Source organism: Orcinus orca, chromosome 1 (assembly GCF_937001465.1).
Source record: "Orcinus orca chromosome 1, mOrcOrc1.1, whole genome shotgun sequence".
Classification (NCBI taxonomy): Eukaryota; Metazoa; Chordata; class Mammalia; order Artiodactyla; family Delphinidae; genus Orcinus; species Orcinus orca.
In genome coordinates, this window is record NC_064559.1 from 157,139,865 (window position 1) to 157,161,873 (window position 22,009).

Here is a 22,009-nt window from a genome sequence, read left to right on the forward strand (position 1 = left end):
GCCAGGCATGACTGCCACCCTCGGCAGGCTCACAGTCCGGTGGGCGAGGCAGACTCTCGTCTATCTTAAGCAGATAATTATACCACCAGGAGACAAGCCCTAAGTAGGGAAGTATGGCAGGATGTGGGACTGTCAGATGGTCATCCTACCTAGTCTTGGGGGGACAGCAGTGGCTTTCTGGGGGAAGTGGCATCAAAGCAGAGCCCCAGAGGATGGACAAGCCATAGACAAAGGCAGAAGGCGCAGCGTGGAGGGAGGCTGAGGTGGTACACGCAGGGGCCTCCGGGTTGCTGTGGAATCCTGACAGCACAGAGCCATATGACTTGGCCCTGGAATAAGCACCCCTTCCGAGGAAGAGTAATTATTCTGAAAGCATATGGCTTTTGTGGGATGTTCTGGGAATGCAACTTCCCATAATCTTGATGTATCGCTTCATGACACATGCAGCTTTAATGAATAGTCACAGGACCTTGCCAGGATATGGGAGACAGGGCGGATGTATCACCATTCTGCTATGACAGATGACAAATGGTGGTGTTTGTGCAAATTAATATACCCAGTTAACAATTGTGTACATTTTTTTTTTTTTTTTTTTTGCGGTACGTGGGCCTCTCACTGCTGTGGCCTCTCCCGCTGCAGAGCACAGACTCCGGACGTGCAGGCCCTGCGGCCATGGCTCACGGGCCCAGCCGCTCCGCGGCATGTGGGATCCTCCCAGACCGGGGCACGAACCTGTGTCCCTTGCATCGGCAGGCGGACTCTCAATCACTGCGCCACCAGGGAAGCCCGATTGTGTACATTCTTGAGGGAGACAGAAATCAGCGAGGGAGTCAGCCATAATGCATTTTCTGCATTTATAGGTGGTCCTAGGATAATAGAATAATAGAACTACAAATAATAAGTTTTGTGGGGTTAATGTCGATAGCTTGACAATGCCTGAGTTTCATGAATCACATTTTGATTTTCAAATATTAAGAGTATTTAAACCATAATTATTAAAGCTTAAGCTGGAACGGTCTTAGAGACAGATCATTATATGTTCGGGGCCTTGAGCAGATGATCTCATTTAGTTCTTATGCTGCTCATTTGGTTTTATTATCCTTTTTCATATGTGGGGAAACTGAGGCCTGTCCCTCCAGTCTCTGCCTCTGTCTTTACATCACCTTCCTCTGGCGATTGCTAGGGCATATGTATGTATAAATTGTATCACTGATTTGAAAGCATGCACATGTGCACCCATGCATCAGGTAGATGGATAGAAAATGAATAGTTTAGGTGTGAGAGGGCGATCAGACAAAACACACTGGCCCAGTGGATTGGCTTCTACCCACTGTGCGCCAGGAGGTGTTCTACCTAGTTCCTCATTTGATTCTTACACCAACCCTACGAGGCAGGTACATTGTTACGTTAACCCATTTACAGAAAGTGGGTGCCGATTGAGCGTCATGAAAGGAGGTCTCGAAGTTAAAATGCCAGGAAGCAGTAGGGCTCACAAGCCTGTTCTCTTTGTACCCCAGCCTGTGAGTGGAGGAGCCTCCTGGGGGAGCGGGGAGGGAGGTCCTCTCTGAGTCTGTTCTGGAGGCCTGGGTGGGGGCTGATGTTGGTGGCTTTTGATGGCACTGTTGGAAGTTTTGTGAAAGGTCAGGGTTATGTTTCGGCCCCAGGCTGTTCCTGGAGGTAGATAGCGTGTTGCTGTTCAGAGGATATGAGGATTATTTCCTGGGGCCCAGGGAGTGCCACAGCTGTGTTTGGCCAAGTAGCTTTTTGTCACCTCTGGAGGCCTGACAGGACCAGGCACTGGATCCTGGGGCCCCTTTGCCGTTGCCCCATCCCTGCTAATGTATGTTCCCACTGAGGACTCAGTCCCAGACTCTGGCACCACTGAAGCCTCAGGGGGTGGTCACCCTAATTTCCTGCTTCCTCCTTCAGGGCGAGCACCTTGGGAGAGGCACGCGGACACACATCTACTCTGGGACCCTCATGGATTACAAGGATGACGAAGGAACTTCCGAAGAGAAGAGAATAAAAGTGATCCTCAAAGTCTTAGACCCCAGCCACAGGGACATTTCTCTGGCAAGTGTCTTCCTCACAACCCCACCCTCTCCCCTCCCTCATTTCTGGAGCCAGTAGAGCACAGTGGGCTAAGAAGAGCCTTTGCCCTGATTTTGGGCCTGTCCTTCCCAGTACGTCCCACTCTCTCCCGTTTCCTTCCTAGAGGTCCATGTGGCAATGCCGTGGAGCCCCAGACTCTAGCTGAATGGTCTCAAAAGTGCCTGATGCAGTCCAGGCTGTCACTTCAGAGTCTGGGAAAGTAAAGCCCAGAGCAGTAAAATGACTTACCCCGGATCCCACAAACTGTTAGAGAGTGGTAAAGCCAAGTCTTGACAGACATCTGCTGCCTTGGTTTTCCTTTTATTCTAATATAGTGTCCAACGTTGTTATTTCCCAAAGTTTGAAGGAAGAGGAAGTGGTGGACATGAGTATCGAATGGGGACGTTGTCAGCCAGCCTATCCCGCCAGCCTGGCTCTGCATCCTATTAGGTTTTCTAAATGAGTCCTGTGTCCCAGCTAGATGGCCCTCACAGTTGAGGCTTGGCAGTGCCTCTGGGTAGTTGAGGCCAGGGGAGTAGTTTCAGGGCTTGGGATGAGGACAGTGGTGACCTTTCCTGGGATCCACTGACTTTCCTCTCAGCTGAGCCCCTTTAGGATCAGACCAGTGCAGGCCGGCCCTTGACATTTCTTTGTCCTTTCCTCCCACAGGCCTTCTTTGAGGCAGCCAGCATGATGAGACAGGTCTCCCATAAACACATCGTGTACCTCTATGGCGTTTGTGTCCGAGACGTGGAGAGTAAGTGTATTCTCTTTGGAAGGGGAAGTCGGCCCTGGCCAGGGAGCATGGTTGCTGTGAAGATGAGTGGGAGCTGATACCCCCCCTCACGTCGCCCAGGCTTCTTGCCTTTCTTTTTGCAATCAAGGAATTCAAAGTACTGAGCAGGTCGGTTGCTTACGTTAATAGTGGACATGGAACTAGATCCCATCTGTTTTTCACTAATTTCTTGAGTGTTTACTTCTTGCCAGCTCTGGGCCCCACGCTGTGCTAGACTCGGGAGGTAGGGAGTGAGTGAGCTGAGTTCATTGCCCAGAGAGTCAGAGTAGGAGGAGCTCCAGGCAGGGCTTGAACCCAGGCCCTTCCGACTCTGAAGCGCTCTACCATTGGCACCCCCAGGCGGAGTACCAGCCATTAAAGTGAGCTCTCGTAAGGGGATGAGGGAGGGTGCTGTCCCAGATGGACAGAAGGTTGCAGGCGTGGCTGTTCTTGTGTTTGTAGATATCATGGTGGAAGAGTTTGTGGAGGGAGGGCCCCTGGATCTCTTCATGCACCGGAAAAGTGATGTCCTCACCACACCCTGGAAGTTCAAAGTTGCCAAACAGCTGGCCAGCGCCCTGAGTTACTTGGTGAGTATGTTCTGATGTCTGGGGTGGTCCCCATCAGGAACCAAAATGTGGGGAGGCAGGAAGGAGGTACCAGCCAAGCAGGCTGGAGAGCCCAGGCTCTTCACCTGAACACAGGTGTGCCTGGTGCTTAGTGAACGCCATCATCGTGGGCTGTTCTGTGTGCTTACATGTGAATCCTGCTTAGAGGGAAATTTTTATCACTTCAGAGGACTGGCTTCCATACTGCAGTGTATAATAAGAGTAGAAATATTACAGTACTTGTTGAATGAGTGAATGAAACTATTAGCATCAATAGTAGCTCACATTTATTGAGTGCTTACCATGGCTCAGCTGTTCAGGTGTTTTTCAGGCTCTGATAATCACTTTAATTCTCACAAAAGCCCTATGAGGCATGCTCCATTGTTATCCCTGGTCCACTGATGAGGGAGCTGGAGTAAAGGGATGTTATATAATGTGCCTGAGTCACACAGATCATCGGCAGGAGAGCTAAGCTGCCCGGGTCTGGCTGGGGCTGGGGAATGTGGATTATGACCTGTGGGAAACAGGAGACAGTGGGAAGGAGGGCAGCTCCATGGGCAACTTTGCTGAGCTCTGCCTTTTCACTCTGCAGGAGGATAAAGATCTGGTCCACGGAAATGTGTGCACTAAAAACCTCCTCCTGGCCCGCGAGGGCACTGACAGCGAGTGCGGCCCCTTCATCAAGCTCAGTGACCCCGGCATCCCCGTCACTGTGCTGTCCAGGCAAGGTGTGTCCTCCCTCCCTCCCATCTCCTGCCCCACCCATCCCCTTCCCCTGACCTTGAGGCAGGGCCAGGCCAGCAGGGAAGGGGGCTGGGCTGGGGTTCTGCCTCATTTTAGAAAGCACACTTCTGCAAAAGGCGGCTGTGCTTCTGCCCAGCCCTGGGGGCAGGGGAGGTGTCACGCATGGGAGGGTCGGTCCCTGCCCTCAAGGAGCTGACTGTGCAGTAGGAGAAACACAACTGAGCTGGGGCAGGTCTGGTCTTGCGATGAAGGAGCCGTGTTTAAGGTGCCAGGGCAGCACCTTTTTCAAGGGGAGGCCAAGGGCCTGGGGTGGTCAGAGATGTGTCAGGAGGAGTGGGACCTGGGTCCTACCTGTGTTTGTTTTGAAATCCACTGTAAGCAACTACAATAAAAATTAAAAACAAAACAAAACAAGAAATCCACTGTAGTTAGAGAGCAGTTTGGGGAGGCGCCTTAGCGATTGCTGTGGTCTTGCAGCTTCTCTTTGAATGAGGTCATCATGAGTTGAGGACTCCAAAGGAGAGGGCAGACCTGGGAGCTGAGACACTGTAAGCAGTGCCGCACAGGTCATGCTCTACCTGTAGGTCATACGTGGGATACCAGTGCACCCCTGGGCCCTTGCAGGGCGATATGCAGAGTATGGGGGTAAGCCCGTGCCCACTCTGCATCTGTTGGCCTCTTCTCCCCGGCCTTCTCTTTCTTAAGCCTTTGTCCGTGTGCCCCCCTGTTCTCCCTCCCCAGGGTGTTGGCTTCCACCCTGGGGTGCTTTGCTCTTTCTGAGGCCACAGCTTCAAAGACTGACTCACACGACCTTCTTGGGGAGTCTGTGTTAAACAGACACAGCTGCAGGCCCTGACTCAGACAGATGCATTGGAAAGGGCAGGGCTAAGGGACCTGGAAAACCGCCCCTTTCACAAACTCCCTGCAGGACCAGGGCAGCCATGGTCCATGTTTGGAAAACACTACTTGAAAGAGTTTCTTAACTCCCAGTTCTTGCTGCAATGGCAGTGATATACTCCCCAGGTGATCGCAGAAACTGATCTGTAAATGTTTCTTGTCTTTTCCAGAGTGCATAGAACGAATCCCATGGATCGCTCCTGAGTGTGTTGAAGACTCCAAGAACCTGAGTGTGGCCGCTGACAAGTGGAGCTTTGGAACCACGCTCTGGGAGATCTGCTACAATGGCGAGATTCCCTTGAAAGACAAGACACTGATTGAGGTGAGTTGCTTTCCAGGGTGTGAGCTGAGTGGGGACCCCTTGGACACTCATGGGTGTCTCAGGAGTTATCAGGAAGCCTCATATTGTGGGAGGAGACAGGCACGGGTTAGACTCTCCTCCCCAAGCTTACAGTGCCTGTGTGACCTCGCAAATGTTACTTAATTTCCTTGGGCCTTGGTTTCATCATCTGTAAAATGGGAATAAATAATACCTACTTTGCAGGGTTGTTGTGAAGATTAAATAATGCGTGTAGAGTCCCAGGTACACAATATGTGCTCAGTAGATCGCTATAGCATTGCAAAATTAACACCCAGATACTTATTGCGTTCCTCCTGTGTACCAGGCGTTGTCCTAAGTTAAAGCTGGGGGTTCACAATGAAATAGACACAGGCCTTGCCTACCCTTGAGGACCTTAGGGTATAGTAGGAGAGTTGGGCTAAAACAGCGATAAGGATTCCACACATAATATCTGAAATCATCACCTTTAGAGCCCTGCATGTTGGGTAGGGCAGTGTCATTACCCTTGTTTTACAGGTCAGGTAACAGATGCAGGTGGCCCAAGGCGCGGGTTCCTTAGCTAGAATGCAGAACTTCGAGGCTGACCCTTTCTCATGTTCACTTGCAGAAAGCGAGTGGAGGCTCTAACTCCAAAGGGATAAAGCAGTGAACGTTAGAGTGAAGGACCACTGATCCCAACTCACTGATTTGATTATTAGGGTGTGTCTTGTGTCTTTAGAGGGGCAGGCATCACTTTTAGCTGGGAGGGAATGATCAAAGTCCAAGGGAGGGTGGCATTTCAGTTGTCTACAGGGAGTAGTTTCATTTGCCTGGAGTGTGGAGAGGAATGACAGGTAAAAAGGTGGGAAGGGTCCTTTGAGGTCGGATTGTATAGAGGCCCTGAATGCCGGGCTGCAGAATTTTACTGGGGTGATGTGGGGCATTGAAGGGTTTGGGTGGGGGAGCCAGGTGCTCGGAGGCCAGACTGGGCAGTTCATCTGGATGGTGGTTGGATGGACAGGCTGAGGAGAGGTCTCTTGCTCTGAGGCTCTCAGTGGCGACAGCCTGAACCAGGAAGTGGCAGTGAGGATCCAGAGTGGAGGGTGCACGTGGAGGAGATACCGAAGAGGCAAAAGAACCTTTAACCTGTTAGCCTTTTGCCAGGTAAACATGGTGCAGGACTTGGGAAAGAGGAGTTAAGCTAAAACCAACAGAGAAACCGTCACATCCATAGATCTGTATTTAGGATTTTCAGCTGGGGCTTTTGGGAGTCATTTTATTTTTAACTTCCTTGGAAACAAAACAGCATACCCTTTGCTGTCAGTCAGTATTTACTGAGCACCTTCTGTGTACCCAGAACTGAGCAGAATACAGAGATGGTGTAAGGAAATGTCTGTCCCTTTGATAAAGGAGGGTCTGTCTCTTCTCCCAGGTACCCTTGGGTGGGCTGGGTGACCTTTCCCCCTGGCTCTACTGGAGCCTGGAAGAGTGAGAGACACTCCAAGGCAGGGGGAGCTCTCAGCTCCTTAATTCCAACCCATCTTCCTCCTCTCCTCTGGGGCCTGCCCCCACCCCACCCTAGGACCCACAGGGACCAGAAGAGAAACTAGTACCCTTGAGAGTCAGCTACAGACCAGAGCCTAAAGTGTAGCAAATTAACTTAATTTTTTTAAAAGGGCATCAATTATTCGTTTCAGAATTTTAAAGTATTAACCCCGTTGATGAGAATTTAGAAAACAGAGAAAAGTATTTTTAAAAAAGAAATTATTAATCACTATATTCTGGTCACCCCTAACTAATGTTTAACACTTTGGCATATTGTCTTCCAGTCTGTTTCTCTCTCTCTTTTTTAAACAAACTTGGAACCATGCTAGTTATTTTTTCATTTAATGTTGTATATTTTTTCATTTAATGTTGTGAGTACTTTGCTATACGATTAAATAAGCCTTACAGTTTTTACTAATTTGATGTAAGAGTTGTTTCATTAAACTCTGATTTATTTAACTAATTTTATATTTGGCATTGAGGTCATTTTCAAATTTGTAATGTTCTGTCTAATTCTGCAGGGAATATCTTTAAACATAAATCTTTGTTTCTGACTTATTTCTGAGTCGTTCAGTAATTGCAATTAATGAGAGTTTGAAGAATCTGAAGATTTCTACACATGTTGCCAAATCATATTCCAGAAGGTTGCATGACTTTGCTGTAATACAGCTTATTTGGGACTGGGTGGGATATACTGCCTGTTTTCCTTGAATTCGGATTATTTTAGTATCCAGGACTAAGATTTCCCACAGTTAGAGAAAGGCAGCATTAGCACCCACGTTTATGACGTCTACTTTTAAGCAAAGCTGTTGGGAGTTAAATTAGGGATTGTTAGGTAACTCCTTCTGACCTGGGGCTAAAAGGTCTGTGAGTGGTTCCTTTGGTTTCTTTCATGTGGTCCACTTCTTTGCAGAAAGAGAGGTTCTATGAAAGCCGGTGCAGGCCAGTGACCCCGTCTTGTAAGGAGCTAGCTGACCTTATGACCCGCTGCATGAACTACGACCCCAACCAGAGACCCTTCTTCCGAGCCATCATGAGAGACATCAATAAGCTGGAGGAGCAGAGTAAGACTCTACCTTGAGCTGTTTAACCAAGACCAGCCAATGCTCGGGGGAGGGAGGGATAACAAGGAGCCTGTGAGGGGCAATCACTCCTTTTTAACATGTTCTCTTTTCTCTTCTGTTAGATCCAGACATCGTATCAGAAAAAAAGCCAGCAACTGAAGTGGATCCCACACATTTTGAAAAGCGGTTCTTAAAGAGGATCCGTGACTTGGGAGAGGCAAGTTATACTCGAGTCTCTGCTGACCACTTCACCTCTATGGATATCTAAAGCTGCTCTCCATTCTCTCTCGTTTTGGGTCAAAGTTTGTAGGAGAAAGCATCTTACTGTGTTCTTTAGGATTGTGTGTTTTTCCATTTGACACACGGTGGCAGCCTGTCCACAGGACATTGATCAGCTCCCTCGGGAGACTTGGTCTCTAAGGGACAAAGAGATGAAAAGGGGGGGATCCATCCATGGGGGATGGATATAGATATGGTGGAAATAGAGAAGTCCCTACCTCTGACTTTTCTGGGAATACATATCCTGTGAGGCTGCTTAAATGAGAGATGGATTTATTTCACAGAACACCGAAATAGAATTTTAGCTTTTCCTCTGGACCTTGAATGGCAGTTTCCTGACAGTAAATGTGACTAGAGAAGCTACTGGAATTTGCATCTTTATACAGATTTTCTGTAGTTAATAAAGGCTGTGCCACCTTGAGTACCCGCCATGTGCCAAGGCCGAGTGCTGGGCATTCTACAAGCACAGTGTTCCTGCTTCCTCACAGCATTCCCAAGGGTTTATTACCACTGTATACATTGAGCACCTCTGGAGCCAGCTCAGAAGGTGGGGTGACCAGGCTCGAAAGGCTCGAATCACTAGCAGGTGGCTTAGCTGGGATCTAATCCACGTCTTCTAGAGACTCCTCATGCCTTGCTCTTTGTAGCCACATTGTGGTGCCTCCTGTAGCGTGGACCCAGGGCTGTCAAAGAATGTCGAGGTTGTCCTGCATGTCCAGAAATAACCTCCATTTCCTTTTGGGTTACACTTTTGTAGAAATTGGGATTGATGTGTTGGTTCACCAGTCACTTGATCCTTTTCTTGTCTTAGCTCAGTAATAGAAGGAATGGCAGGTAAGCCAAGTGGGGAAGAGCCCAGGTAGGAGATTGCTGCCTGCAGGGTCAGACTGTGCGTGCACCCCCACCTTCAGGGGAACAGCACGAGGAGCAAGGCTCATCTTTGAAGTGTGTCCTGTTGGCCCAGGCCGGGGCTTCTCTGATCAAGCACGTGCATCTTTCCCTCCAGGGCCACTTTGGGAAGGTCGAGCTCTGCAGGTATGACCCTGAGGGGGACAATACAGGGGAGCAGGTGGCCGTCAAATCCCTGAAGCCTGAGAGCGGAGGGAACCACATAGCTGATCTGAAGAAGGAAATTGAAATCTTAAGAAACCTTTATCATGAGAACATTGTGAAGTATAAAGGCATCTGCACAGAAGACGGTATGTTGTGCAAAGTGGGGTTGGTTTAAAGACTGAGTGACTATCTGGGGTCATGAAGGCCAGTGCTGAGCAGGCAGTGCCCTTGGCCTCATCTAGGCTGCCTGAGTGCTAGCTGATGGCCCCCGGAGCTCTAGGGCTTCGAAGCAGTATGCACTGTCAGAACCCTCAGCAGCTGCAGAGCTCCGGGGAAAGCTACCCAGCCTCCCCCACCGCCAGGCGGGGGGTGATTCCAGCATTGTCTCTCTTGGCTGTTCCTACACCCACACTGGGGATTGGACTTCCCCTGTCCTGATATTTGCACACGAGGGCACAGAGACCAGATGAAACTGATGCCTGCTCCTCCCCTTTCCCTGTTCTTTTGATCCAGCACTAAGCAGGGTACTTCGTTTTCTAGTTTTCTAAATCACGGTGGCAAGTAGTGTTTACTAACAAGTGTATCTTTTTTACAAGCCAGTACAATACTCATGTATTATATTTTAAAATTGATAGTGGCTCATAATTTTTAAAAATCATCATTTGCCTAGTTGTTTGCAGAACACTGTGTTGTCTCAGTGAGCGCTGATGACCCTAGGGTAGATACCCTGTTCACTGCTGAGGATCCCAAGACTCTGAAACCTGCGAGGTTAAGCAACTTGCCTGTGATTCAGGTCCTCTGTCTCCAGATCCTGTGCCCTTCACTCCCACAGTTCCTTCATTTGGCAACCTTGTACTGATGGTTTTTTTGTTTTTTCGTTTCTTTTTTCTAAACAGGAGGAAACGGTATTAAGCTCATCATGGAATTTCTGCCTTCAGGAAGTCTTAAGGAGTATCTTCCAAAGAATAAGAACAAAATTAACCTCAAACAGCAGTTAAAATATGCCATTCAGATTTGTAAGGTAAAAAGAAAAAAAAAAAAGAGCCTGGTAAAAATTTATAAATCAGGCACTCTGTCCTGGGTAATTGGTTTATAATTAGGCTGCAAGTGGAAAATAATTTCCAATAATTGTACTGAGTTTATTTTGTTCTGCATGATTTGGATTGAAAATTAGCCTCTGCTAAGAAAGTGAACTAATTTGTTAATATGGTTTCTTTAATGTGTATTTCTTGGAATCAGGTTGGTCTAACTATTTTTGCAAAGAAGTAAAAACAAAAGAAGTGATATGTGAATGAAATGACATATATATATATTTTTTTGTTATGAAGTGGTAGATACAGAATCCAATCTGAACTGACCTTCAGCAATGTGCTCTGCCTTTTCCTCTCTCCCTCAGGGGATGGACTATTTGGGTTCTCGGCAATACGTTCACCGTGACTTAGCAGCAAGAAATGTCCTTGTTGAGAGTGAACACCAAGTGAAAATTGGGGACTTTGGTCTAACCAAATCCATTGAAACTGATAAGGAGTACTACACAGTCAAGGACGATCGGGACAGCCCTGTGTTTTGGTAACTGAATCAAACAGATTTCATCAGTGCTTCATAGGGTTTCCACTGTTCTGATAGGTCCTTTCTAGCTATGTTAATGTCTCTTATTAGTCCAGATTAGAAAAAGACTTAGATCATTTGGAATTGACTGATTTTTGCCTTCAAGAAACATATTATAAGCTGTTTTACTGAAAACAACTCGCAGCAATGCCTGAGCTTCATAGGACAACATCTTCCAAGGAAGAAATCTCACAACGCTCAGCATCTCCATCTTGGCTGGAGAAGGCATTCCTCTGACACAGTTGTTAAAACTGTTAGCAGCTGGAGTAATCACATCCATGCAGAGGAAGTCTGGAGGGCAGGTAGGAGGAGGGGGCAGGAAGATGACAGGAAGGAGGTGACGAGTGGGCATTGGCAGGTTCAGGTAGAGCCTGGACATAACAGAGCAAAAATCCATAAGAAGCTTGGCCATCTTCTCATGAATCACCAGAGTATCCTGGTTGGTGGGCCACCCCCTGACTTTGACCCCTCTCAGCCTGGAACACTATCCAAGGGGGAAGCTGCTAAAGTCTCCACTCTACGCTGTCCTGTAGAACTGACTGGCACCACGAGGTACATCCTGTATGGACACGACACGGGTCTCTTCCACCCACGGAGGCCAAACCTCCATTTATTCATTAAAGAAATATGTATCAAGGCCCTGCTTTGTGCCAGATACTAGAGATAACAAGGGTGAACAAGCCAACCAAGTTTAGAATTTAATGGGTGAGGCAGCCAATTTCGTGGTACCATAACCAGAAAAGGGTTCAGGCTTGGTTTTCTGGAAGTTCTTTTAAAATAAGGCCTTAAAAGATTGCTGGGGGTTTGTAAAGATGGTTAGAAGACAGCATGTATGGTGGCAAGAGTGAGACAGAGCAGTGGTTATCCTAGGAACTGGAATCAGCTCCGTGTGGCTGGATCATGAAGGGAGGTCTCGGCGGTTGCCAAGGCAATGCTCTGGACGCTGAGTCATGGAGCTGGGACTCCATCCCAAGAGCTTTGGGTTGCTGTTGGGGGGATTAAGGACAGGGACTTTTTGGGTTGCTGTTGGGGGGATTAAGGACAGGGACTTTTCTGTTTAAAAAGATCACTGTGGGAAGGAGAGGAGCAAGACTGGAGCCAGGGAGTCTGATTTGGCCAGAGCCAGTGATGGTGTGAACTAGGACAGCGATGGTGGGGTTTAGAAGTGAGGAGGTTTGAGAAGTATTTCTTAGACTGGATATGGGGATGCCTCAGTTTCTGGCTCAGGCAATTGGGTATCATTCACCAAAGCAGCTGACATTGGAAGAGGACTGGGCAGTAATTCACTGCTGACTCAATCTGAGCTTGCAGGCAAATGAAGCCCGGGCCTGTCGTCATCACCTCCTCCCCCCATCCCCTCCCCATGGAGAGCCTATGCTCTGCGAAATGAGGAGCACAGACTAGTCTGACTGATGTTTGGGAGCAAATGTGTAATGAGAGCCCATAGGGGTATCTGTCCACATATCAGATGTGCACCACAGCAGCATGTGTGACTGATGCATAATACACACTTAAATGTCTTAGAATATTAAATTCTAAGAAAAACCAGAGTGCTGATTTTTCTGAGTTACTCTAATGCTTTTTGGAATATCCTTCCCAGGAAATGAAGTTTCCAGTTCTGCTTTCTTTCAGGTATGCTCCAGAATGTTTAATTCAGTGTAAGTTTTATATCGCCTCTGATGTCTGGTCTTTTGGAGTAACTCTGCATGAGCTGCTTACTTACTGTGATTCAGATTCCAGTCCCATGGCGGTAAGTCTTACTTGTCCTTCGTTTGAATCTAGCACCCACTTAAAATGTGTCCATCCTTCTGCTTTGTAAGTTTCATTCTTAAATGGAATCCAATCAGTGTGTCATAATGGAAAGGAAAATTGTCTTGGACTTTTCATTTTAAAGCCTTTTTATTGTTTTAATTTCCAATTCTAGATATTTTACTGTAATCTATCTGGTGTTTACATAAATATGTACAAAGTAAAATATTTTGTTTGGTTTTATTTTACATAGTTGTTCCTGAAAATGATAGGCCCAACTCATGGCCAGATGACAGTAACAAGACTTGTGAATACATTAAAAGAAGGAAAACGTTTGCCTTGTCCACCTAACTGTCCAGAAGAGGTATTTATGGGCCATTTCACAGTAATAAAACTCAGTTTTTACTGTTTTCACTGCTTGAATTGTCCAGCATGGGATTGGAGTGGGGGAGCAGGAATGAGTAGAAAACTCTTTTAAAATAGTTTTCTGAAGCTGAATTTCAGATAAGATATCTGAGAAAATCATCTTTGGGGCAGATGACAGCCACAAGTTTTGTTCAAAGCAAGGGATTCCCTTCAGAAGTAGGCTCACCACAGTGAGCACCCTAAAGGAGCATATGTTGGTGTAGCCTTCCTGTGACAAACACATATAATTGCATTTTTGTGTGTAAGTTTATCCCACGTATCACAGCATTGTGACATCCAGTTTTCTGTATTTCTAACTGAACTGAGCCTTTAAGACTAATTCTGTAGACTATTTAAGATGTACTGAATAGTATGTTTAAGCCAAAGAATGAAGCCAGCCGGTAAGGAAATTTGGAGTCTAAACTGAGGTATAACTTCACCCTTAAACTGGTTTATAGTAATTAATGACCTGGATTGTTTTGCAAGGTCAGTTAAGTCATGAGCTTCTCAAATGTTAAAATGTTATTTATGAGCTATAGATGTCACATTTTCTGTATTTTAAGTTATTCAAATATTCTTGTTTTCTAGTATTACTTATTAAGGGAGGTCATTCACATTTTCAAAATTATGTTCTTCTTGGTGTTTCTATAGTTTTTTAAAAAAGCTCCTAAACATTTTTACTGTTATTTTTTCTTTTTACAGGTTTATCAGCTTATGAGAAAATGCTGGGAATTCCAACCATCCATTCGGACAACCTTTCAGAACCTTATTGAGGGATTTGAAGCGCTTCTAAAATAAGAAGCATGAATAACATTTAAATTCTACTGTGTATCAAGTCCTCCTACCCCCAACCAATACCCAAGCCATTTAAAAAAAAAATGTGTTCTAACTGGAAAAAGTTTGTATTCTGTCTAAAAAGATACTGGGGTACGTATCCTCGTATAAAGCACACTGTGTGGTGCTTAATATGTGTAAGTACTTCCTCTTTAAATTTGGCACCAGTAACATAGTGACAAATAATGACAACCAAAATATTAGAAAGCACTTAAGCACTCCTCCTTTTGGGAAGAATATACCACTGTTTCGTCTGGTTAGTTTACTACTATCACAATTGAGTACCAGAATGGGATTTTTCAAAACAAGAGGAGCTGACCAAGGTAAAGTCTCAAGGTGATTGCTTTTTCTTAGCTGCCAGTTGATGTGAAATGTTTTTCTGGCACAGAAATCAAAGATAAAGATTGATGGACTTGACCAATACTCTAATATGCCCTCAAATTTCAATATCTAAACAGTGATAGATGAAACATTCTTGAAATATTAGATACCAGTTAGTATACTGTTGTTGCTATACAAAAAGATGAGTGTATCCCTGTCAACAGTAGGACATAAACTTTGAGTTGTTTCTGCAGTGGCTTAGCTCCTGTCCCCTTGGGTGACCAGTGGAGCCCATTTTTGAGAAAACTGGTCATACCCAGGGGGGCAGCTGTGGAATAGATACTTTGCTGCATGATGTTGAGTCTTGAGAACTAAACCTGTGCCAGTGCTTCCCTAAACAGTATACCTTTAATCAATCAGAATTGATTCCAAGAACCTGGATGCTGTTATACCTGCTTTTCAGAAATGTCAATGTGTGTATCCTTTTATAACTCTACCACTTTGGGGCAAGCTGTGCCAGCATTGGTTTTGGATGCTGAATGCATATATACCATGTACATTGCACTGTTCTTAGTGTTTCAGTACTACCATCCATCTACAAGAGTCGATCACTATTTTGACCATCACCCTATGGTGCAAAACTTGAAAGACCCAGCTAGAAGCACTATGGAGTTCAGGATCCACTAGGCAGTTTTCAGTTTGCTTGGAGGTAGCTGGGTAATCAAAAATGTCAAATCTCTGATTCATTGTGAACCATAAGATCTTTTTTGACCAGGAGTCTGAAAAACTTTTTGTTCATGCTGTCTAGCATTTGTTTGATACCATTACTTTTCACCTTTGAGCCTGAAAAAGAGTTGTGTATTGATTCAATGGCAACAGCCATTCAAATTTGTCTAGTAACCCTACATCACCAAGATCTGTCCATCACCAAGATCTGTCTCAAACCTGTGGCCACCCTACATGCACTTTGTTTACTCTTTATACAAATAAATGTACTAGAGACTTCACATGCATGTGCCTTTTAATATTAAGAGTTCATTTTCAAAGCATTTCAAACAATTTGTTTACATAGAAAAATAACAGTATAGGCTGGGGGTGGGGAGAGCACTGGTAATGATCCTTATTACTAACACCACTTGATTTGTACTTATCTGTTGTGTCCCAGCAATAACGGGGCACAGGCCAGTGTGGGTGGCAGACCCACACTTGCTAACACAAAATACCTTTTAGTTCTTTCAACCTCTTCCTGCTTACATTTTTAAAATTCACCATCTTCCCTTTCTTCTATTTGTACGGTCATAGAGGTGTGACAAAGCACTGAAGAAGCTCAATGCAACAGGAAAATGGGAAGAAGTGCAGAGCATGGAGAACCCATGATTCATCTGCTGAGTCACAATTGAGTGATGCCTATCCTGATCAGTTATTTATAGGTAGTATACTTTTATTAGAAATTATCTAATAATTTAACTTTCTAGCTGTCATTTGCCAATAGAAGTTAACATAGGCAATACATTAGACCAAGTAAAATTCTTTACAAATCAATCATACAACATGTGTACCAATTTTAAACTTCATAATTAAAACAGGAGAGAAACCTTCTATCATAGTCAATAAGTCCCCTAAATATAAGATATTTAATGATCTTATTTCAAAAAGACTAGGATCACTGAGACCCCCTAAACTCCACATCATCAATTAATGTCTCATAACAAAGGACAAACTTAGAAATTTCTAGATAGCAAAAGGGTTTCTCATGCATTTAATACCAAGGTCTTCAGGAAATGGTGATTCAAAAGTTATATGCAATAAACACAATTCTTTCGAAAGTAAATTGGGTTAAATAGCTGATAATTTTTCAGCCTAACACACTGAAAAAGAATAATAGACAAAGCAGAGAGTGAGGTATAGCTTATTATCTCAAAATGGTTATAAATACTGTTACTCCATAACACTCCTTCAGAAAGGGCAGGATTGACTGCTTTACTATATTGTGGAAATAGGGCATCTGATGACCAAAATGTGCCCTGTTCTAGTAAATGAATCATCACTATGCTATGAAATTAAGACACAGAAACCTATTGTTCCTTGCCACTTACAAATCTGTTGTAAAAGTTAAAGGTCTTTTTGTAGGTGTGAAGTAAAAGGATTAGGGAATTAATGGTATTAGATCAGGAGTCTGTGAACTTTATAAAGGGCCAGATAGTAAATATTTTAGGCTTTGCAGCCACTCAGTTCTGCCACTGTAGCACAGAAGTTAGCCATACATGATATGTAAGTGAATGAGCATGGTTGTGTTCCGATAAAATTTTATGTATGGACACTGAAATTTGAATTTCAAGTCATACATTTTTTTCCTCCAAACATTTAAAAATGTAAAAAATATCATTCTTAGCTTGCAGGCAGTACAAAAACAGCTGGAGGACTGTTTTTTGACTGCAGGGAGTAGTTTGCCAGTCCCTGAAATTAGATCAGCAAAGCTACTTCAAAAGAAAAAACCTTGTGTTTTTCACAAGAGGTATAAATGGTTAATAACATTAAGAGTAAAGCATCTGTAGTAGTGTATACCTTGGATGTCACTGTCACTGTGTTTGAGTTTTATACTGTATGACTGGTGTGGGGGTAATAATTAAGTTTATATGTAGAGCATCTTTATAACATTACCAATCACTGCATTGTGTACTTGCATTCTTGTAATTCTAGGAAAAATTCTAAAAATCTGAAATGAGATTACTTCTAGGGAAAGTATCGATAAACTGGAATGCACACTGGCTTATACGAAATTTATTCTGGGGCTTCCCTGGTGGCGCACAGTGGTTGAGAGTCCGCCTGCTGACGCAGGGGACACGGGTTCGTGCCCCGTCTGGGAAGATCCCACGTGCCACGGAGCGGCTAGGCCTGTGAGCCACGGCCGCTGAGCCTGCACGTCCGGAGCCTGTGCTCCGCAACGGGAGAGGCCACAACAGTGAGAGGCCCGCGTACCGCAAAAAAAAAAAAAGAAAAGAAATTTATTCTAAGGCCCAGGAAACAAGGATGTTTCCCATTTATTGCTTCAAACTTTTATATGTGGTGTCAAAATTATTCCCAGTCCTAAACAAGGACTATTGGAACATGTTAATTTCTCCAATGGACTGTAAGTTAATATCACATTAAGATGCATCTAATTCTAGCGGAATATGTCCTCAATTGATGTCTCTTCTTATTGCTACTTATTTTTTTAATTTGGCAATTCTGCCTGCTGCACAACACAGTTCCTTCTGGGAAATTATAAACCCGTATTTAAAGGATATGGCTAGTTTGAATGTAGTTAAGGCAGCAATGAACAGCAGAGATACTGCAAAGAACCTTGAGTTTGTAAGGAGAGAACTTAACTCAGTACACTCGCTTCTTTTTTAAGTAGGTTTCCATGTAATATGCTCCTGTGCCCTGAGAATGCTGGTCAACAAATTCCACTGAACCACCTTCTGGGGCAGAGACGAGATATGATGAGCCTCGCTTTTCATTTCTTAAAGATGATACCTATTAGAAAAAGAAACCATAACTAATGCTAAAATCTAAATTAAAATTGGTTTGTTAAAGATATTTATAAGAAAAGCAATTCTACTGTGGTTTGGTGTAAAAACAGAATAGCAGGATAAATAACAAAGTTATCAAAAAAACTGCACAAAAAATTTCTATATCAAAATCACTTGTGGAACTTTTGAAAAATACAAACCAGCTTCTTAAGGCCGTCTCTCCCCTACTCCCCACATTTTCAGGAAAGAAAAAGTGACACTGTAGTTGCTTCTGCTGTTTGTACATAGTTAAACCCCAGTGAATCAGAATACCAGTACTGGATACCAGTATTCCTCTGAGGAAGGAGCATGGCTAAGGAATTGAACTGCATATCAACTTAGATGTTAAGTTCATCTAGTAATAAAAGATGTGGCAAGAGAAGAATAAACCAGTAGGTATGAAAACTAGCAAATGATGTCAGCAAAATAGCTAGTGAAATGTTCTAGAGAGCAATATGAACTCAAACTTTAGTCCACAAGTGTTCATGATAAGAAGGGCCAAAATGTTCCTCACAAGTAGTCACAGTACATTAAATCAGATTATATAGCACAACCCTATGACCACCTAATTCCTCTGTTTTAGCTTTTACAAATACTGTGTGACAAACTTACTTACTGAAGAATTATGTAACTTACTATACACGAGTGTAGAAATGACTCATAAGGAAAGCTTCTAGCAATGCAGAAGAGCCCTCTCACATTACAATTAAAATTACAATAGTATTTGAACCAACAATGGCCACAATTTTTAAAACCAGCTTCAACTTCAGAGGGGACAGATGATGAGTCTGTCTGCCCTTGTAGATAAAGCAGTTCTCAGTCATCCATGTTAAGAAGAGGGATAAGGTAGAGATGACCAAGAAGGCTCCAGAGCTCCCCTCCTTCCATGGATGTGCCATATGTACAGCTACACCTGGAACAGTTCCCTCTAAAAGAGATCCAGAAACTAGCTGGGCAGCTCCTACATACTAAACAAATGAGAAAATAAATACCCACACGAAAATGGGTAGGAAAGGCCAATACACAGTCTCACCATACACCCCAACCCTGGCACAGGACTGTGCATCAGGAGAGAATTCCCAATTCTTAGCTTCTCCCTGAGGAGTGAAGGGTTTGGATTCCACATCTAGTGCTCCAACTTCTAAGACTCCCACTGGAGGTATGGGTTCCCAAAATACCTAGCTCTGAAAGCCAGCAGGGCTTGTGTTCATGAGATCCACAAGGCTATAGATAATAAAAAAGCATTCTTAATGGGCACACAGCACACACTGTGACTGTCCCCTCAGGGCCAGGTGCAGAGGGAGCAGGCAGAATTGCCCATCTCCCAGTCCTCCCCTGAAAGAAGTTCATCTGCACATTTTAAAAGCTGCTGCCTTAAGGCCGGGCTCCTAATCTAGCAGGTGCTAGGAGCAGCAGCAATCTTCCCCAGAGACTGGGGAAGCTGAAGGACACCTCTCCCACCTTCTCCTTCCAGCTCACTCCAGTCACTAGTATCTCCCTGCAAGGAGCTTGTACACGTCTCTACCATGTCTGACACCCAAGGAATAGTCCCTGGGTCATCTGGCTCTGATAGCCAGTTGGGGCCTGCATTCATGAATTCCACTGGGCTGTAGCAAACAAAAATAAATACAATTCTTAATGGGTGCAGGAGCTCCCTTCCCACCATGCCCTGGTGATTGTACACCTGTGCTCAGCACAAAGGGAACAGGGGGGAAAAAATGCCCATTTACTTTTCTCCCTGGACAGGGCTTAACTATCAATACATACTTTCTCAGCTGCAGCCTCAGGGTCCAGGTTCTAATCCGTCTGCATCTAGGTGCTAATTGCAGTCCCTGCCTTTGGATACACAGACAGGTCTTAGCATACCCTCTAAAAAAGCCACTAAAAGCAAAGAAGGAGGCTCAGACAGTCACAAAAGGTTGAGAGACAACTAAGAGCTCAGGCTGGGCTGAACGACCATCTCCTACAAGAGACCATCCAAGACTGGAAGAGGTGGCTGTTTTATATAATGCATAGACACCAATAAAGGAAGAAATGAAGATACAATGTTCCAAACAAAAGGCCACGATTAATATCCAAAGCAGATCTTGACAAAACAAAGTGACTTACCTGGGAGAGTTCAAAATAATGGTTGTAAAGATGCTCACCCAGGTCGAGAGCAATGAATGAACAAAGAATTTGAATAGAAAGAGAAAATATTTAAAACTACCAAATAGAAATCACAGAATTGTTGAATGTAACTGAACTGAAAAGTTCAATAGAGGGATTCAACATCAGACTAGATCAATCACGGGAAAGGATCAGCAAACTTGAAGACAGGTTAGCGGAATTCATCCCATCTGAGTTGCAAAAAGGAAAAATAATTATAAAAGTTACGATAGCTTAAGGGACTTATGGGACACCATCAAATGGACCAATAAGAGGTCCCAGAAGGAAAAAGAGATAAAGGGGCAGAAAACTTTTTCAAAATATTAATGGCTGAAAACTTCCCTAATCTGGGGAAACACACATCCAGATCCAGAAAGCCTAGAGAGTAACAAACAAGATGGATCCAAAGAGACCCACAATGAGACACAGAAATTATATTCAAAGTGCTAAAAGAAAAAAACTGCCAACCAAGAGTACCTGGCTAAGTTGTCCTTCAGAATTGAAAACGAGTTTTCCAGACAAAAGCTGAAGGAGTTCATCACCACTAGACCAGCCTTACATGAAATGTTAAAGGGAGTTCTTCAAACTGACATGGACGGAGGCTTAGTTTTCTTTAGTAACAGGAAAACATATGAAAGTATGAAACCACTGGTAAAGATATATACTTAAATTCAGAAAACTGACAAAAAAAAAAAACTATACAAACATTTGTCAATGGATACACAATGTAAAAAGGTACAAACTGTGCCATCAAATAAATGGGGGTGGCAGAGCTGTATTCGTTTGAAGTTATCAGCTTAGACTATTATGTATTATATAACATATATATAAGATGTTTTATGTAAGCCTCATGGTAACCACAAGACAAAAGCCTAAAGTAGGGATGTACAAGAGCAAAGAATCAAAGCATACAATTATAGAGAATTAGCAAATCACAGAGACAGCAAGGGAGGAAGAAGGGAACAGAGAAATCACAAAACAACCAGAGAACAATTAACAAAATGGCAATAGTAAATCCACAACTACATTACTTTAACCCACACACCTATAGTCAACTAATCTACAACAAATGGAGAAAAGACAGTCTGTTCAACAAGTGTTGCTGGGAAAACCGGACAGCCACATGCAAACCAATGAGATTAGAACATTCTCTCATACCATATATAAAAATAAACTCAAAAATGGATTAAAGACCTAAACATAAGAATGGAAATCATAAAATTCCTAAAAGAGAACATATGCAGAATACTGACGTAAATCATAGCAGTATTTTCTTGAATCAGTCCCTAAGGCCAAAAAACAAACCAAAAAAAAAAAATAAATGGGACCTAATTAAACTTAAAAGCTTTTGCACAGCAAAAGAAACCATTAAAATGAAAAGACAACCTACAGAATGGGAGGGAAAATTTGTGAATGATGTGACCGACAGGGAATTAATATCCAAAATACACAAACAGCTCATACAACTCAATAGCAAAAAAAAAAAAAACCCAATCAAAAAAATAGGCAGAAGACCTGAAAAAACATTTTTCTGAAGAAGACATACGGATAAAAGAGCACATGAAAAGATGCTCAACATTATTAGAGAAATACAACATCAAAACAATAAGGTAGGGCTTCCCTGGTGGCGCAGTGGTTAAGAATCTGCCTGCCAGTGTAGGGGACACAGGTTCGATCCCTGGCTCGAGAAGATCCCACATGCCACAGAGCAGCTAAGCCCATGCACCACAACTACTGAGCCTGTGCTCTAGAGCCCGCAAGCCACAACTACTGAGCCCACGCACCTACAGCCTGTGCTCCGTAACAAGAAAAGCCACAACAATGAGAAGCGTGCACAACGCAACGAAGAGTAGCCCCCACTCGCTGCAACTAGAGAAAGCCCACGCACAGCAACGAAGACCTAACACAGCCAAAAAAGAAAAAAAACACAAAAAAACGAGGTACTATCTCACACTTGTTAGAATGGTTACCATCAAAAAGTCTACAAATAACATGTCAGAAAGGATGTAGAAAAAAGG

At 44.0% G+C, this 22,009-nt stretch overlaps 2 protein-coding genes across 8 annotated transcripts in view; one reads left to right on the plus strand and one right to left on the minus strand.

Annotated features, from left to right (window-relative positions):
• JAK1 (Janus kinase 1) overlaps positions 1-15,299 on the plus strand; it is a 139,912-nt gene extending 124,613 nt beyond the window's left edge. For all 3 annotated transcript variants that reach the window (XM_033408980.2, XM_033408979.2, XM_012537374.3), the window contains 13 exons: positions 1,930-2,073; positions 2,761-2,848; positions 3,329-3,456; positions 4,067-4,202; positions 5,286-5,437; positions 7,893-8,043; positions 8,166-8,260; positions 9,329-9,521; positions 10,272-10,396; positions 10,772-10,944; positions 12,616-12,733; positions 12,986-13,096; positions 13,840-15,299. In XM_033408980.2, coding sequence (XP_033264871.1) covers positions 1,930-2,073; positions 2,761-2,848; positions 3,329-3,456; positions 4,067-4,202; positions 5,286-5,437; positions 7,893-8,043; positions 8,166-8,260; positions 9,329-9,521; positions 10,272-10,396; positions 10,772-10,944; positions 12,616-12,733; positions 12,986-13,096; positions 13,840-13,935 — 1,710 coding nt within the window. In that variant the 3' untranslated portion in view covers positions 13,936-15,299. The remainder of the gene's footprint in view (positions 1-1,929; positions 2,074-2,760; positions 2,849-3,328; positions 3,457-4,066; positions 4,203-5,285; positions 5,438-7,892; positions 8,044-8,165; positions 8,261-9,328; positions 9,522-10,271; positions 10,397-10,771; positions 10,945-12,615; positions 12,734-12,985; positions 13,097-13,839) is intronic.
• The window catches only part of RAVER2 (ribonucleoprotein, PTB binding 2), a 106,350-nt gene continuing 97,569 nt past the window's right edge, over positions 13,229-22,009 (minus strand). For 4 of the 5 annotated variants that reach the window (XM_033408983.2, XM_033408982.2, XM_004281617.3 and 1 more), the window contains exon 12: positions 13,229-17,808. In XM_033408983.2, coding sequence (XP_033264874.1) covers positions 17,662-17,808 — 147 coding nt within the window. In that variant the 3' untranslated portion in view covers positions 13,229-17,661. The remainder of the gene's footprint in view (positions 17,809-22,009) is intronic. The other variant, XM_033408985.2, reaches the window with a different exon arrangement.